General features: G+C 44.3%; 1 protein-coding gene across 14 annotated transcripts in view; it reads left to right on the top strand.

Moving 5' to 3' along the window:
• The window catches only part of UBR4 (ubiquitin protein ligase E3 component n-recognin 4), a 1,723,360-nt gene that overhangs the window by 356,352 nt on the left and 1,353,078 nt on the right, over positions 1-13,930 (top strand). For all 14 annotated transcript variants that reach the window (XM_086921716.1, XM_086921718.1, XM_086921717.1 and 11 more), the window contains exon 13: positions 6,689-6,887. In XM_086921716.1, coding sequence (XP_086777842.1) covers positions 6,689-6,887 — 199 coding nt within the window. The remainder of the gene's footprint in view (positions 1-6,688; positions 6,888-13,930) is intronic.

Below are 13,930 nucleotides of genomic sequence, written 5' to 3'. Positions count from 1 at the left end.
GATCTTTTCTTTTTTTGAATATACATAAATACTTGTACTTATACTGTATTTTCAGGTGCTCAGGTGAATAGTATGGTGCAGGACGTGACAAAAGTGAACAAAGTGAACGGACTGTCACACAACAACAAACAAGGTTAAAAAACAATTATATACAATAGAGAGAGTAAAAATCCTTGGGTATGTCGACGGCGTTTCGATCTATGTAACTTTAGATCATCATCAGGACTGATGAGCTTCCTGAAACTTGCCAAGGCATTTTCAGACAAGGGTGATATTTGGATACTTTACTTGAAGGTTGCTTTCTGGAGAGAATATAGTGGTTAAAGAAAATGTTCTCTCAATTAGATGATCCAAGTAGCGCTCTGTCTCTTTAATTTAGACGAGGGTCCTACATGGATTGAATGTTTTAGCAGGGCGAGGGAAATTGTTTGTTCCTTATCCTCGCTATGGAAAGTTCAATTACCGGCGCCTACAAAATTTGATTTCGGCGATACCTGCATCAAATTTTGTAGGCGCATTTAAAAGTCTGTTGCTATTTGAAAGTATTCAATTGCAACATCTCATTCTGAGAAAGTATTTGATACCTAATGTAGTTCTAAAATAAACAACTATATATTTTTAGCGACCAATACTCTGACGAAACACGTGTCGGCTGGCGCATTGTAGCTCGTGCAATAAAGAAAGAATTGCTCATACAAGAAGAAGTGGAAAATAATTTTATTGTTTTGTTGACCTGACTTACAACTGTATTATCCAGTGTCTAACCTAATTGTGTGTGCATAGGATGTTGTTTTGCAAAGTACAGGTGTTGCGCGAGCAACAGCTTTTAAGGGGTTGGGAGGGTCTCCCCTTTCCTGTGGCACCACTAAACTATCCAGCCCGACAGGCAATTATCAGGAACATAGCGGAGCGCAAATAGTCCCTGAGAATAAAAACCCTGCACCTTTGTAAGTATATATTTTTATACACAAAACAATTGGCCTAGAGTTCAGTTCTTGAGTGTGTGAGACCATTTGCTGACTGTGTACAACAATTGCTTTACACTGTCCTCTGATACAGCCTTACTGCTCGACCAAGCTACCGCTTTAGAGAGTAAGGTTATATCGAACTTTAGCCTCTGCCATACCTCTAGGGACGGTGGACTCTGTGTATACTGTACCTTACTTTGGTCCAGTATATACAGAGCCACTTTCTTACAAGTCACAGTAGAGAATTTCGCGGTCGACGGTTCGGGCGATGACGTACCCGCAGACGGAAGCCGTCCACAGTACCAACACTTTTGCATCAGCGGTTGCGCCGTCGACGGGACTATCGCTAGAGGGAAGATTCAGTCTCATTCAGCACAGGCAAATCCAGGATTACTCAAAGATATCTCCTTTACCTCCTGCTCGGCTTCTGGACTTCCAAAAGTCAGAGGATGAAGGTATATTTGGCCCTGCATACAGTCCATTGCAGTTAAGGGTCAAGTACCAGGATTCTGATGATGACATTGAGGGCAGTGATCCATCTTGTCTGGCAGGAGAATTTTCATTTAAGGAAAGAGGCACATCCGTCATGCAGAGGCAAGAATCCTTCCAGGAACGCTATCCGTATGATGACAGAGGAGGAGCGTCGTCAGTTCAGGGAACCATCAATGAACATGCCAATATCCCTGGTGTCTGATCTCAGTCACATGCCTAATGATTATTACCAGCGTTTTCCAGACACAAATGCTCCTCAGAGTCCTTTACCTACCCAGGAGGTACCCGCTATTCTTCCAGGCAAAAGTACTCTCAAATCCACAAATGAGAAGAGCCTTCCTCCTCCTATAGTCATCACGGAGGATACTCAGGATGCTCAGATGGAAGAAGGTAAGATACAAACAGACAGATGTCTGTGATGAATGGAATGACTACATAGCCCCTTATCCCACCATCTCCTAACACTCCTGCTGCGAATTCCCATCTGGCAGATATGGGGGATTCCATGACCTTCCTGAGCGGGCTTCCAAACTTTTTGATTTACCAATGTCAACCAAACAGACTGAATGTTTATATGATTTTAAACCAGGCACTCCACTTTCGTGAGAGGAATTCCTATAATTGACTTTCTATGGCAAGAAGGGCTAAAATTGATGAAGACTCCTGCCTCCGTTCCAGCGGTTATTCCAAAACTGGATAAAAATTATAAAGTTCCAGATGACTCGCCTGCCTTCCTCATTGGTCACCCGAGGCCGGACTCTGTGATCATGCAGGCAGCACAGAGAAGAGCCAAGAATCCAGCATCTCCCTGGACTGGCCCACCAGACAAGGAGGGTCGTCGCCTAGACAATATTGGGAAGAGGTTCTCTGCTTTGGCGGCTTCCTCCGTTAGAGCCTCTAATGCCATGGCCATTTTGTGGTGATATGACAGGCAGATGTGGTCGGACAGCTTTACTCTCTTGGCAAATCTACCAAAGGATGAAAGGAGGCAAAAGCTATTCTTTTGGAGGGAGAAAGAGCATCTTCAGAGCTCACGGAGATAGCTTTGGACGTTTCATCCACTACATTTCGACAGATGACAGGAGCGTCTGTCCTGCGTCGCCAGGGATGGTTAAAAGCAACCACCTTTCATCCTGAGGTACTGGCCAAGGTTTTAGATTTGCCCTTTGATGGGGAGTGCTTGTTTGGTAAGCACATAGACGAGGAGTTACAATCTATCAAGAAGGACACGGATACAGTCAAAGCCTTGGGCGGTCTCCAATAGCGCCACTTTCATTCTTTTTGGGCTAGGGTGGGGCATTTTTTATCCGGTGTGCAATTTCACCAGCGGCACCTGCAGACTACCTACCAGACATACAACCGGTCTTTGCAGTCCAGCACCGCTCAGACTTATTCGAGACCGGCAAGACACAGGAGGCAGCAATCTGCTGGAAAGTCCCAAGAATCCAATAGGAGGCAATGAAGATTATCAGGACCCTGCTACCATAGTCCCATACCACGATCACTTCTTCTCCGCATCCTTTCAGAAATGGAACTCCATTTCTTCTGACAGATGGGTTCTAGAAATGTTCCAATATGGCCACAAGCTAGAATTCGCTCTGAATCCTCCAAAAGTTCCACCGCACAAAGTTCTTCTCCGTCACCTTCCAGATCTCAAGAAGGAAATACATTTGCTTTTCCTCAGGCAGGCCATAGAGGAGCTACCCCTCAACCAGAAAAAACAGGGGTTTTATTCCCACTTCTTTCTCATAAAAAAGAAAAATGGGAAATGGAGGCAGGTCATGGACCTCAGAATGCTGAACAAGTTTATAAAGAGTCAATCTTTCAGGATGCTCTCTCTTCGGGTGATTCTTCTAATGGAGAAAGGGGATTTTCTGGCATCTCTCGATCTCCTTGATGCCTATTTTCGTATTCCTTTACACCCTCAACATCGAAAATGTCACTGATTCAAGGTGGCAGGATGCCATTATGAATTCAAAGTGCTCCCTTTTTGGTTTAAAGTCAGCTGTCAGGGTGTTCACAAAGTGCATGGCACTGATAGCAGCCTTCTTAAGACTTTCAGGTCACCATGTGTTCCCATACCTGGATGAAGGCTCATAAAGGCTCCATCTTTCCGAGTGGCAGAAATTTCAACAAGAGCCTGTAGGATTCTCTTCCAGTCTCTAGGTCTTCGCATCAATCTGGAAAAATCGTCCATTATCCCCGCCAAATCGTTGGTCTTTCTGGGTGCACGTCTCGACACAGATCTGGGCAAAGCTTTTCCCACTCAGGTAAGAACATTGTGCATTATGGATACAACAAAGCTTCTTTCATCAAGAAGGTTCGCTTCTGTGAGGCAGTACAAGTCCATGATGGGGATGATGTCCTCTTGCATCTTGCTCGATCCCAATTGCCGACTTCGCCTACGACCGCTGCAGGAACAGTTCGGTACACAGTGGGTTCAGTCTCAAGGCTCATTCAATGACCAGGTTCGAATTTCTGCATCAGTGACTGCTGCCATGGCCTGCTGGATGGTCAAGGACAACCTGTTGCAAGGTCTTTCTTTCAATCACACTGTACCACAGCTGGTGATGACCTCGGATGCGTCGGTGGACGGATTGGGAGAGGCTCACCTTCAGGAATTACAGGTTCACAGGTTCACAGCAAGAGGTCCAAACAGGAAGCAGAGACTCAAACATTCTGGAACTCAGGGCAGTGTTTTTAGGTCTGAAGGCCGTCTTACCTCGGATCAAAGATGCGTTTGTGCTAGTCAGGACAGACAACACTACGACAATGTTTTTATCTCCTAAAGCAAGCCTGTACGAGATCTCGGGCTCTATCCCTTCTTACTCATCAGATATGGGAATGGCTCCTTGCTAACCACATCTCCTTGCAAGTGGAGCATGTGCCAGGGATTCACAACGAGAAGGCAGACTCTCTCAGCAAGGCCTCCAAACAGTGGCACGAATGGGAGCTCAACAACCAACATTTGAAGGAGGTGTTTCAATCCTGGGGTTACCCAACATTCGCTATGTTCCTCAACAAAAAGTGTCCTCATTTTGCAGACATCCTCCTCAAAATTCTCTTCCCTTCAAAGGAGGATCTTCTCTACATGAACCAGGGCCAAGTGGTTCATCCACAAAGTCCCTCTCTTCATTTGTAAGCTTGGCTTCTCACCACGCTGAATTTGTGTATTTGAGGCTTTCCGAGGAGTGTACTAAGATACTTCAGAAATCTCAAGCTTCTTCTACGTTGAAATGTTACACAGCTAAATGGAAGAGGTTCTGTACTTGGTGTATCTCGCAAGCATTGATCCATTCTCTTAATCAGCGGAGCAGGTGCTGCCGTATCTCTTGCACTTAGCGAAATCAGGACTTTCTCACTCTTCCGTAAGAGTTTATCTTGCTGCAATTTCTAGATATACAAGACGTTCAAATCAAACTTCTCTGTGGTCTAACCAACTTGTCAAATAATTTATGAAGGGGCTTTTTAGAGTTTTCCCACCTGTTAAGCCTCCTACAGTTTTGTGGCAATTAAACACCGTTTTGTCTCAACTGATGCGTCCTCCCTTTGAGCTAATACACAAATGCGAATTAAAGTTCCTTTCCTGGAAAGTGGCTTTTCTCTTGGCCCTTACATCAGCTAGACCTATCAGTGAAATCCAAGCCCTCACCATACAAGAACTGTATCTGCAGTTTTTACCAGACAGTTCTCCTACTCACTAACCCTTCTTGTATACCTAAGGTTCCTACAACTTACCACCTTAATGACCCGATTGTTTTACTAACGTTCTTTCTGAATACATCCTCAGCAGCGCAAAGGGCGTTGCACTCAGTGGACATCAAACAATGCTTAAAGTTTTATCTGATAAGAACGGAGTCATTCTGTAAATTCTCTCAGCTAATGATCTCTTTCACGGCACCCAGGAAAAGACATGCCTTGACAAGGGCCTGCATTGCACGCTGGGTCATCTCCACAATTTCTGTCTTTCATGAAAAAGCTTGTTGTCTGCTCCTTGCACAAGCACAAGTTCACTCTACCAGGAAAGTGGGGACCACCTCAGCCCAGTTTGTGGGAGCATCTCTCTGGATATTTGCAGGGTGGCAACGTGGGCGAACGCTCACACATTCATTAGGCATGGCTGCTTTGATGGTTGGAAAAAGGCAGATATTGCTGTTGGACACGCTACATTCCGACACCTCTTTGCTTAAGGTAGGCAGCTTTTGGCCAGCTATGTTCTCTATAAACTGTGTGTAATTTAGTATACTGATTATTCTCTTCTTGATTTTCTGGTGCAACTCGTTTGAGTCATGGTGGAATGGTCCAGCTCCTGCCCCCATTTCTTTTCTCTTATGTTTTTACTGCTTACTAGTCAGTTTCAAGCATGTGAATCTATAAAAGATTCAATACTAGAGAAAAAAACAAGTTACCTGTACACTGTGGTTCTCCAGTATTGATAACTTTATGGATCACATGCGACCTTCCCTCCTCCCAGATTGGGCTCACCAATTACCTCAGTTTGTATACCTTTACACTTGTGCTCTAAATCTGAGGTATGGTGACTGTAGGGAAAGGGAACTCTGAGGTCTCAGCTGTGAATGACTGAAGTTTGGATGTTCTAAAATGAGGCTGAAAAGTTTTAAGTGAGTTTTTCTGTTCTATGGAGATCTATGGTAATGTTATATTACTGCTAATTCTTATGTTACCGAGAGACTCCCACCATGATGACAGGGAAGATTCAAGCATGTGAATCTATAAAAGATATCAATACTGGAGAGCCACAGAGTACAGGTAAGTAACTTGTTTTTAAATCAAACTCTGAGCAAAATTTCAAAGTAAAATGGAAAATTGTTGAGCATGATTTCTCCTTAATAGAATGTGAAATCTGAAACAGGCAACTATGTAGCATAATATGGAATAGTATACATTTATATTGCTACATCATCTGAACAGCATCAGGAAGCTCTTCATGATTGCCTGGTGACAGAACACTTATCAGACTCACACATTGAATTGAAGATTGAAATTAACCAATACTTCAAAATAATTTTCTGATTGTGAAAGGGAAAATAACATATTACTAAAGTGCCACTGAGCTTATTGTACAGATAATTTGTTTGAAAAATAACTTCAGTTTATTTGTGGTCTGTGTTGTAACCCTTTTTGAGCTAGTTCTTACATGTTAGTTTTAATGCATTAACTTTCTGTTGTAATACTGATACTCTTTTTTGATTTTATTTTGGCCACAGCTGAAAAGAGTCCGAATCCAAGTCTTCTTCGTCTGTGTGGCTCACTTGCTCAGCTGGCCTGTGTGGAGCCGACACGTCTTCAGGCCTGGCTCACTCGCATGACAACAGCTCCCCCAAAAGATTCAGATCATGTGGATGTGGTGCAGGAGAACAGGCAATTGTTGCAACTTCTGACCACTTACATTGTGAAAGAAAACAGGTAAAGACCTCTTTTGGAAGCAAAGGTGTTTGATTCTGATGAGTGATGCTCAGCAGAAGAAAGAATGCTGTGTATAGAGAGGGACAGATGATGGTATAATAACTGGACTGTTGCCAAAAGAAAATGAAAGGAAATCCAAAATAATTATTGAAAAATAATGCTGCCTCAGTGATTGCAGTCTGGAGGCATGAGAGAGTTGAGAGGAATGTATTTGTCAGAGTCGTAGGGTGAGATTAGGAAAGGAGGATGGTAGATGTGAAGAGTGAGTGTACCCATCTTAACAAATACTGGTTGTGTGAAACTGGATTATCAATGCAGGAGTAGAGTGGATGAACACGTAGCAAATAACCCATATGGTGAAAAGTAGTCTCAATGAGGAAAAAAGTGTTTACTCTTGAAAAGGGTGGCAGCAAATGACACACTTCTCAAAGAAAATCCATGTAAAGTATTTTAGCAGAACAAAAAAAAGCATTAAAGGAAAGAAATTAAATAGTTAAACTAACCAAATCAGTTAATATGTAGCGATTTAAACAACAAAATGTATTACATTGCGTCTTCAATGTCGGTGTTTTTAGCACTAACCCGAAACCGCTCCTCTCCTAGAGAATAGTCAGTTCATTTAGGTAAATGCCTTATGTTACAGTTTTACTCACTTGTAGAAGCAGTGTTCGATTGTTTCCAAAGGTAGAGGAGAGTAAATGTCACACATTTACGACAATCATTCGGGGGGACCATGCTATCTATAAGTCTTTTTTATAATCTGTTTAGCAGTGGTGGACCCTAGTCCTCTGGCTTTGCCTGATCATTATTAGATCCAATTCAATTGTTTTATCTCACCGTATGTCAGTCCAGGGACCCATGCTCCCTCGCGCTTTACTAGACCTTTCTCTAAGATCTCTCAAGGCAGCATGCCCTGGAAAACAACAAACTGATTCTGTTTGAGGCATGTGGGCTGCTGAATTCATATCTGTGCATAGATCGCCGCCTAGTGTTGGGTCCGGATGATTGCACCTTGTTGTCCTGAAAGAGTCTTCGAAGTATCACGAGATAGGTGGCTCCTCCCCTGGACTACAGTGCGCATGGGCATCCTCTCCATCTTCAGATTGTTTTTTTCCGCTATTGGGTTTGGATGTTTTTCCTACACTCCAAGTTCGGAATCGAAACAAAACTTTTTTAAAGGCCAAAAGGCCTTCAGGCCTCGCCGGTATTGTGTTCGCTCGGTGCCTATTGCATCAATTAAACTTCCTATTTCTCTCCGGTCGTCGACGCGGGCCGTTGGGCCTTTCGGCGCCACGTGGGCCTATCGTCGATGGAACGAAGTCCATTTAAATTCTGCCCAAAATGCCATTCCAAGTACCCGCATACTGACAGACATCCAGTATGCAACAAGTGCTCGTCACCGAACCTTAGAGAAGAAGATTGCCTGGCCTGTGCCAATTCCGTTCCAAAAAGACGATCCTGAATCGACGGGCCGCTAGGCAAGAGATGCAGAGACCAACACCGGAACCGGAAAACATTTTCGATGACCAAGACCTCGTCTACGTAGAAGACTCTGATCTAGAGATCGTGGCCATCGAGGACGATTCGGAAGACGAACAGATCCCGCAGGGCGAACTGTGAGTACACTTCCCCTGAAACCCACTCTACCGAGAACAGAGGCTCCGGTCGAGGCATCGCCAACAGGCCTTAGCCAAGATCAAGACACTGATTCGATAGCCCCGCATTCAAGCTCGTTAACGAATACCAAGAAAAAGCCTTCTGACAAACCAGGCCCAAGTCACGTTCTCAAAAAACCAAAGGTTGTCGATCCGAAGGCTGTCGGACCGAATGTCATCGTACCGAAAGTCCCAGACCCAAAGGCCGCCGAGCCGAAGCTTGACGTACCACGTAAGCCTATATAACCAAACGCCGTCGACCCTAAAACGGGTGTCGACTCGAACGTCTCGCCTAAAAAGGCAGTCGAACCGAAACCGAAAGTCGACAAACTGAAAGAAGTCGAACCGAAGAAACCAATCGATTCGACAAAGGACGAACAACCAAAAAAGGTCGAACCTCAGAAAAAAACGGTCCGACCAAAAAGTCCGGTCGATCATAAAACAAGCCTCGACCCGAAGAAGGCTGAAAAGACACCTAAGCCTATCAAACCGACAAAAATTGTCGATCCGAAAACAAAAGTCGATCCAAAAAAGACAAAACCAAAGGATTCGACTCCAAAACCAAGGACAGTGTAAGAAGAACTCTTTCACACTAATCCTATCGAAGAGGAACAAACAAAACTGTACATAGACCCTGAGACTGGAAAAGTAAGTTTACAGCAAGAAGAAGAGACCAGTGGACACTGAGCCTTCTTCACCAATTCCTCTAAAGAAAAAGAGACTCTGTCACTTCTCCACTTAGACCTTTCGAACCTGTCTCTCCTACTATGCCTACCACACCTTTCGCCCCTTACTCTCCTACACACTCTGAGTATAATGTAGATTATGCAGAAGATGATCCTCAACAGGATTATAACTATCCATAGGACCCAGACACACAAGATAACACATGGGACAATCAACAAGACCCATATGATACACATCCCATCCCTGACACCTCCTACCCAGTTAAGCCATCACCCACAGATGATACCGTGTCATTTAACCTACTAGTGGATAGGGCGGCACTATACCACAATGTTGATATGCATAGTGACCCAATAGAGGAGGATTTTCTATTTGATACATTTGCCTCTTCTGATAGAACAGTTAGAACACTCCCTATGTTAAAGGGTGTACTAAAACACGCCACTGATATATTTGAGGATACGGCTAGAGCTAGGGTTGAGAAGAAATATAGGGCTGCCCCTACAGACGCTACATACATTAGAGGTCAAATACCACTTGATTCACTAGTTGTAGCTAATGCACGAAAGAGGGCTAACTCTCAGACAACTGGAGAAGCACCATCTCCTGATAAAGAATGCAAAATTCTTGAAGTCTCAGGAAAAACAGTAGCTGCACAGGCAGCCAGTTTATTGCGAATTGCGAACACACAGGCTCTACTAGCTCGCTATGATAGGGCACACTACGATAGACTAGAGAGCATACTGCAACATTTACCTGAGCCATTCAAAGAACAAGCTGATGCTCTTATTCAGGAGGGGAAGTTCATTACAAATGCTTCCATTAAATGTGCATTAGACGTAGCAGATACTGCAGCAAGATCCATTAATACTAGTGTCTTGATAAGACGGCACGCATGGCTACGCATCTCAGGTTTTAAAAGCGAGGTGCAATCTACTATTCTTAATCAGCCGGTCAATCCAGACTTCCTCTTTGGCCCAGCAGTAGATAATATGCTTGATAGAATGGAAAAAGACACTGAAACTGCAAAATCAATGGGTGCACTGCAGTTCCAACAGCATAAAAGTTCCTTTCGGCGCTCATCATACAGAGGAGCTGCACGAGGCAACAAGTCACAAGGGGCCTCGACATATAAAGCCAATACCCAGTCCACCTTCAATAAAGGTTGCAATCGAGGTGGCTACAGAGGAAATAGCAATAAGGGTAGAGGATATGGAGGCAATAACAGAGCCTCCACTGCCACAAAACAGTGACTTCAATACACTACCTCCAGACCACATAACACCGGTCGGAGGAAGAATACAAGAGTTCCTACCAGTCTGGAACAACATTACCACAGACAGGTGGGTAAGACAAATTAACCAGTATGGCTACTGTATGGAACTGACTTCTACTCCACCCAACATACCACCCAGACACCGTCCAATGTCCACAGAACACATCGCCCTGTTACAACAAGAGGTGAAAAGCATGCTGGAAAAGGGGGCAATAGAGCCAGTCCCTTTCCAGCACCAAGGAACATGAGTATACTCACTATACTTCCTCATTCCCAAGAAGGACGGGTCCCTCAGACCAATACTGGACCTCAGACTCCTAAACCAGTATATACTTTCGGAGCACTTCCACATGATCACTCTACAGCAAGCCCTACCGTTGCTAAAGCAAGGAGACTTCCTGGCGACCTTAGACATCAAGGATGCATACTTCCACATACCTATACATCCTTCTCACAGAAAGTATCTCAGGTTCACAATACAAAACCAGCACTATCAATTCAAGGTTCTCCCCTTTGGGGTGACCACAGCTCTGAGAGTGTTCACAAAATGCCTAGCGACAGTAGCTGCACATCTAAGGAGACAAAATGCCTAGCGACAGTAGCTGCACATCTAAGGAGACAACACATTCACGTGTATCCATACCTGGACGATTGGCTTATACAAGCAAAATGGTACGAACAGTGCATAAGCCATATGTCTCAAACACTTCAGCTGCTACACAGCTTAGGCTTTTCAATAAACTACCCAAAATCCCACCAACAGCCATGCCACATACAGCAATATCTGGGAGCTACCATAAATACCTCAGTGGCAAAGGCATATCCAAACGCAGCAAGGATAAGCCAGTATGCAAATGCTCATTCCAAATTCCAACCACAACACTTCCTGTCAGCTCGAGTGTTCAAGCAGCTCATAGGCATGATGGCCTCCTGCATTTTCATTGTCCCTCATGCCCGACTTCACATGCGTCCACTGCAGGAGGGCCTTGCAAAACAGTGGAACCAAGCTCAGGGACTATTGAAGGACCTAGTGTTGGTAAACAGTCGTGCATACAACTCTCTGCAGTGGTGGAACCCAAAAAACCTTTCCAAGGGACGACTGTTCCAAGAGCAGGTTTCACAAATAGTGACAACAGCGGGCGCATCACTGTTAGGTTGGGGAGCCCACGTACTCCAATACACAGTGCAAGAGCTATGGACAACCCAACAGAAAAAATTGCATATCAACCATTTGGAGTTGCTAGCAATGTTTCTAGCTCTAAAGGCATTCTAGAAACACCTGTACAACAAGACTGTGTTGATCCGGACGGACAACATGACAGCCATGTACTTCATCCAAAAACAGGGAGGAACGCACTCTCTACAACTGTCTCACTTAGCGCAGAGCATATGGAAGTGGGCAATCCCAAAAAACATCTTTCTCCTGGCAGAACACCTCCCAGGGAAGGACAATCAGATAGCGGATCTGCTCAGCAGACACAGCCAGCAGCTACACGAATGGGAGATTAGCCCTCAAGTCCTCCAACCACTTTCAAAAATGGGGGCACCCAGAGATAGACCGGTTTGCCACAAAAGAAAACTCAAAATGCCAGTACTTTGCCGCCAGGTTCCCACATCCACTGTCACAGGGCAATGCAATATGGATGAACTGGTCAGGCAGATTTGCGTACGCTTTTCCCCCAGCTCCACTGATACCGCTGGTGGCACGCAAACTACGGCAACAGTCAGTCACAATGATCCTAGTTGCTCCAACATGGGCAAGGCAGCCATGGTACACAACGTTCCTAGAACTCTCAGTAGTGCCTCATCAAAGACTAAAACTCACACCCAGTCTTTTGACTCAGAGCCATGGAGAAATCAAACACCCAGATCCCAATCAACAATTGAACCTAGCGATCTGGCTCCTGAGGTCTTAGAGTTCGGATAACATAACTTACCTCCAGACTGCATGAACATCATTAAGGAGGCAAGAAGGCCAACTACTAGAGCATGTTATGCAGCTAAATGGAAGAGATTTGTTATTTACTGTAACAATAACCAAATCAATCCATTAGATGGTTCTATACAAAACATCATATGCTACCTATTGCAACTTCAAAGGTGCAACCTAGCTTATTCTTCTATTAGACTACACTTAGCTGCTATAGCAGCATACCTCCAAAACAGACAACACCTTTCACTGTTTAGAGTACCAGCAATGAAAGTGTTCATGGAGAGCCTTTAAAAGGGTAATTCCTCCAAAAAACCCACCTTCACCAGTCTGGAATCTAAACGTTGTACTCACCAGACTTATGGGGCCTCCTTTTGAACCCCTACATTCATGTGAACTACAATTTCTCACATGGAAGGTGGCTTTCCTTATTGCTATTACCTCACTTAGAAGAGTTAGCAAGCTACAAGCATTAACTATCCAAGAACCCTTTATGCAGTACACGCAAACAGGGTAGTACTTAGAACAAACCCTAAGTGTATGCCAAAAGTCATATCCAATTTCCATATCAACCAATCTATAGAACTGCCAGTGTTCCTCCACAATCAGTAGCTGAAAGAGCCCTACACACCCTAGATGTAAAGAGAGCTCTGCTATATTATGTTGACAGGACAAAGGCATTCAGAAAAACAAAACAGTTGTTTGTTGCTTTCACACCACAACATAAAGGAAATCCCATATCAAAGTCAGGAATAGCCAGATGGATAGTTAAATGCATTCAAATATGTTATCAAAAAGCTAAACGCACTTTAACAGTCCCCCCAAGAGCACACACCACGTGCAAAATGGGGGCATCCATGGCTTTCCTAGGGAATATTTCTCTTGAGGATATCTGTAGAGCAGCCACATGGTCTACCATACACTTTCACAAAACATTATTGTGTTGACGTACATTCCAAACAGCAAGCTGCTGTAGGACAGGCTGTTCTTAAAGCTCTTTTTCAAACTGCTGCAGCTGGCACAAGTGACCACCACTAGAGGAGATACTGCTATACAGTCTATGCACAGATATGAATTCAGCAGCCCACATGCCTCGAACGGAATATGCTACTTACCAGTATGCATCTGTTCTTGGCATGTAGGGCTGCTGACATTCATATCTCCCACCCTCCTCCCCGTGCCTGTTACAGCTGTAGCATTCTTTTTGCATGGAAATTTCTTACTGTACTATACTCCAACTCTGCCACAATGGCGAAAAACAATCTGAAGATGGAGAGGATGCCCATGCGCACTGTAGTCCAGGGGAGGAGCCACCTATCTCATGATACTTCGAATACTCTTCCAGGACAACAAGTTGAAATCATCCGGACCCAACACTAGGTAGCGATCTATGCACAGATATGAATGTCAGCAGCCCTACATGCCAAGAACAGATGCATACTGGTAAGTAGCATATTCCGTCAGGCTCCATTGACTCGAACACGCTGAAGGTTGA

The sequence above is a fragment of the Lissotriton vulgaris genome, chromosome 5 (assembly GCF_964263255.1).
Source record: "Lissotriton vulgaris chromosome 5, aLisVul1.2, whole genome shotgun sequence".
NCBI classification, from domain to species: domain Eukaryota; kingdom Metazoa; phylum Chordata; class Amphibia; order Caudata; family Salamandridae; genus Lissotriton; species Lissotriton vulgaris.
The sequence above is the reverse complement of the archived record's forward strand: the minus strand, read 5'-3'. Positions and strand labels throughout refer to the sequence as shown.